Source organism: Gadus macrocephalus, chromosome 15 (assembly GCF_031168955.1).
Source record: "Gadus macrocephalus chromosome 15, ASM3116895v1".
Lineage (NCBI taxonomy): Eukaryota > Metazoa > Chordata > Actinopteri > Gadiformes > Gadidae > Gadus > Gadus macrocephalus.
Genome location: NC_082396.1, coordinates 16,993,275 through 16,997,157, shown reverse-complemented (window position 1 = coordinate 16,997,157; position 3,883 = coordinate 16,993,275). Strand labels below are relative to the sequence as shown.

Below are 3,883 nucleotides of genomic sequence, written 5' to 3'. Positions count from 1 at the left end.
GGTTTGACTCCCTGAAGTACATGAATTGCGACATGCCGCCGGTTGCCGCAAGGCACCACCGCCCGGCAGCGGGCAGCCGGCAGCAGGCAGTGTGCGGTTCAGTCTACTTCAGATTGATGTGGAAGTGGAAGAACCAGAGACGTCGGAGAACCCGACAAAGTCGTTTGTGATTCATAATATCGTCTGGAGGCGCACACAGCTTTCGGCCGTGATAATATGTATTATATGATATAGATATCTATGTATTATAATATTATTTAGATATAGAGCTCCAGGACTGTAACGCAAGAGTTGTACACTTCCTTGTTATTTGGATAACCGTTCTGCTTTTGGTGTTATGGCGCATAACACGTCGGACTCTCGTCTCTGGTGTTTCTACAACGAGACTCGTAGTGGGGGTTATCTCAGCCATGGTTGAGAATGAATAGGGGGAAAGGAACTTTGGATTTGACTCCCTCAAGAACTTAAACCACGACATGGAGGAGTGTTCCCGCTGCCGATGGAACACTGCCGAGGGACCACCGCCCCGGCGCTGCAGGAGGCGGAAGTGCCTAACGCCTCGTGCCCACTGCACCGTCAGTCAACGGACGTCAGAAGGCGTGGCTGACGGATGGGGGAGTAGTCTTTGCAGAGGCATCCGTCAGCCAATCAAATCGCTTCCCGCTAACAACAACAAAGCCGGGTTCTTTCCGCTTCTTCCTGCTTGTTGTGTTACTTGTCATTGCAAGATGGATCCCGTTGTAGCAAGGATGGTGTTGGTTCAGGTTGCTGGTGCTTTGGTCCACCGACGTGGAAAGCAAGTGCATCGGCGTTGGTGGGTTCACCCCATTTTCCGGACACGCAACCAGAGAGGGGAGTATCACGCACTTGTGCAGGAGTTGCGTCTGGATGCTCTCCTTTTCCACCAATATTTTCGGATGCCTCCGGACTACTTCGACGAGTTGCTTGGCAAGGTCGGTCCTCTCATTACCGTGGCAGACACACAGTTTCGTTCTGCAATTGGCCCTGCCGAGCGACTCGCCATTTGCCTACGGTAAGGATACTTTTTTTTTTTTAATGATCACACAACTAGCGTTTCCATACAGCTCATTGGTGTGCACATACTGCTAGGCTATAGAAAAGGTGCCCATTTCCATCCACGGTGTTGTTTGCATAAGATTTCCTAATTAGGGAAGACATCTACCCATCTATAGCCATAGTAGTGTGCAGAGTGTTCCTGTTAAATCTCAGGTTATGTGGTAGAGCTATCTGTAAACAATCTAGTCATATTAGTTGTGGATGTCACATGGGATTATTTATGCATCAATGAAGAGTGTTGCAGAGAAATGTGTTCCATCATAAAGCCTTTCTATGAACATGGTATACAAGCAACCATGTATGAATAATAAATATAACTAAGCTGTCATGACTCATGCCCTGTATATTTTAAAGTATATTTGAAGTATATTCTTTAATGCTTTCTTTTTTAGGTATCTTGCCACTGGCGATTCCTTTCACACGATTGGCTTCAGCTATCGTGTGGGCACTTCGTCAGTGTGTAGGATAGTGCGGGAGGTAGCCAGTGCCATCTGGACTGCTTTGGTGGAGGAGGAGATGTCTGTTCCCAAGAGGGCGGACTGGAGCACCATGGCCGAGCAGTTTGAGTGGCGCTGGAACTTCCCCAACTGCATCGGAGCGATTGATGGGAAGCATGTTGTGATACAAGCTCCAGGTAACTCTGGCTCCTTGTATTACAATTACAAGGGCACCTTCTCCCTGGTCCTCCTCGCCGTAGTGGACGCCGACTACCTCTTCCGGGTTGTGGATGTTGGAGGCTACGGCAGGATGAGTGACAGCGGCTCCCTCCGTAACTCCGCGTTTGGGGAAGCTCTTCGCGATGGCACCCTTGACCTCCCTCCCGCCCACGTCATCTCCGGCGCAGAGCAGCGGGGGCCGCTTCCTCACATGTTTGTGGGGGATGAGGCGTTCCCACTCATGACCCACCTGCTGCGGCCATTCCCTGGACAACATCACACTCAGGAGAAGCGAGTGTTCAACTACCGCCTCAGCCGGGCTCGTCTGGTAGTGGAATGTGCCACAATTTAAATCACGTCGAACCAAGGCCTGTAACAGTTTAAAAAAAACGAAACAAGTAGCCTAACCATTGCAAATAAATGCTTAAAGCTGCAAATAAAACAGCAGCAAATGGACTATGGAAATACTCAGCGTTGTGATCTTCTCTACACGCCCGGGATTACAGCTGCGTCTTGCGGCGGTGAAAATAGCCAACACACTTTCACTTTCACCGTTGCTGCGGGTCTGCTTTCCCGAACTCACCGTTGTGTTTCAGGAGCATATGTTGCCGCATAGTACTTTCTGGTAGCTCGATTTCGCTTGGCATATTTTACATTTCACCTTATGATCTCCTCTTTCTTTAAAGTATTTCAATTCTTCGCTGCGGTTTGCTTTAACCGCCATCTAACTTTTTGAATTCTGGCGTGCCTGCACACGGCACGGAACGCGCCATGGAAATTGATGCATTTAATTTTCTTTGTGCCCACGTCATGCGTTAGTGGCGCCGACAGAAAATTGATACATTTGCTTCAGAAAACTTTGTTTGCGTGTGTATATGCAAACTCGAGTTTGCCTGTCCACCAACCGAGTTCATTTGTAACGAGGAGTACTCGAGTAATCGATTCCTCACGCCCATCCCTACTGCGTATACATTGTACATTTGCTCAAGGTTAAGTTTTAAAAGTAAATGTAATAATGATTGATAATGATTTGGTTTTGTTTTTCACAGATGACCCGAGCCAGCTTTCAAGAATCCCTATTGTCTTTCTGCAAGTGTACTGAATAATTATTAATGTGCTAATATTAATATAACATAATTCCACTTCCAAATTATAATGTATTATAAATGTATTATAAAGGGAACACATCACAATCAAAGTAATTTTTTTTAATTAAGAACACACAGAACAACAGAACAACAAAACGACAGAAACACCATAATTTAACACCATAACAAACATAACCTCACGCACTCAGTCACTCAGTCACTCAGTCACTGTCATTCTCCCTAACCTCCCCCTGTAGCGCCGCCATATCTGCCCTGGAAACGATTTGGTACACCTCGTACCGCACCATGGCTCTATTACTAGCACTGGAGAGCCTTCTCATGGCAGGGAGGAGGGACATAAAGAAAGTCTCGTCCTCAGAGGGGGGCTGCGGCTGTGGCTGCAGCTGTGGCTGTGGTTGCGGCTGTGAGGCAAGTGTAGCCAGCGGCTCCATGAATGCCAGCATGCCCTGTTCAAAGGAGGACATCTCTGGCCTCCGCCGCTTTCTACCCCTGCCCTCTTCTGGGGGCTGCACGCGCCACCGGCTCCAACCCACAGGTCCACCGTCCGCTGCTGGGGCCGGGGCTGGGGCCGGGGCTGGGGCTGGGGCTGGGGCTGCTTCATCTGCTGCTAGTGACAGCGCACCTGCCTCTCCATGCTCCTCTATCACCACCATCACCGACACCGGGGATGGGTTGCGATGCGGGAGGTTGGAGGTGGTCCCTCTATTTTGCAGGAATGGAGCTAGGAAGCCCATCACCGCCATGTACCTCCACACAGGCTGCTTGTCGGCCCCTGCCCCACTCCTCTGGGCTTCCTTCTCCTTCACCCTCTCCCTCCGATATCGGTCCCTGAGGGATCTCCACCGCTTCACACATTCAGCCGCTGTAAATAAATATATGAAATAAAATTATTGATCACATTACAATCTACTTCATTCTTTTCATTATTATTTTCTGTAAAGACTTGAACATTTATGTCTATGTACTCTTTATAATCTATGTAGCAGTAGCTATGCTGTAGCTGCTATGTTACGTTTTTGGATTCTGCACTGCATACACGGT

General features: G+C 48.6%; 1 protein-coding gene across 1 annotated transcript; it reads left to right on the top strand.

The window, feature by feature from the left end:
- Positions 1–555: 555 nt before the first annotated feature.
- Positions 556–2,085, top strand: LOC132473675 (uncharacterized). The gene is made up of 2 exons (XM_060073885.1): positions 556–1,033; positions 1,470–2,085. Exons 1-2 carry the CDS (start codon positions 729–731, stop codon positions 2,083–2,085), a joined length of 921 nt encoding a protein of 306 aa, XP_059929868.1. The 5' UTR covers positions 556–728.
- Positions 2,086–3,883: the final 1,798 nt, after the last annotated feature.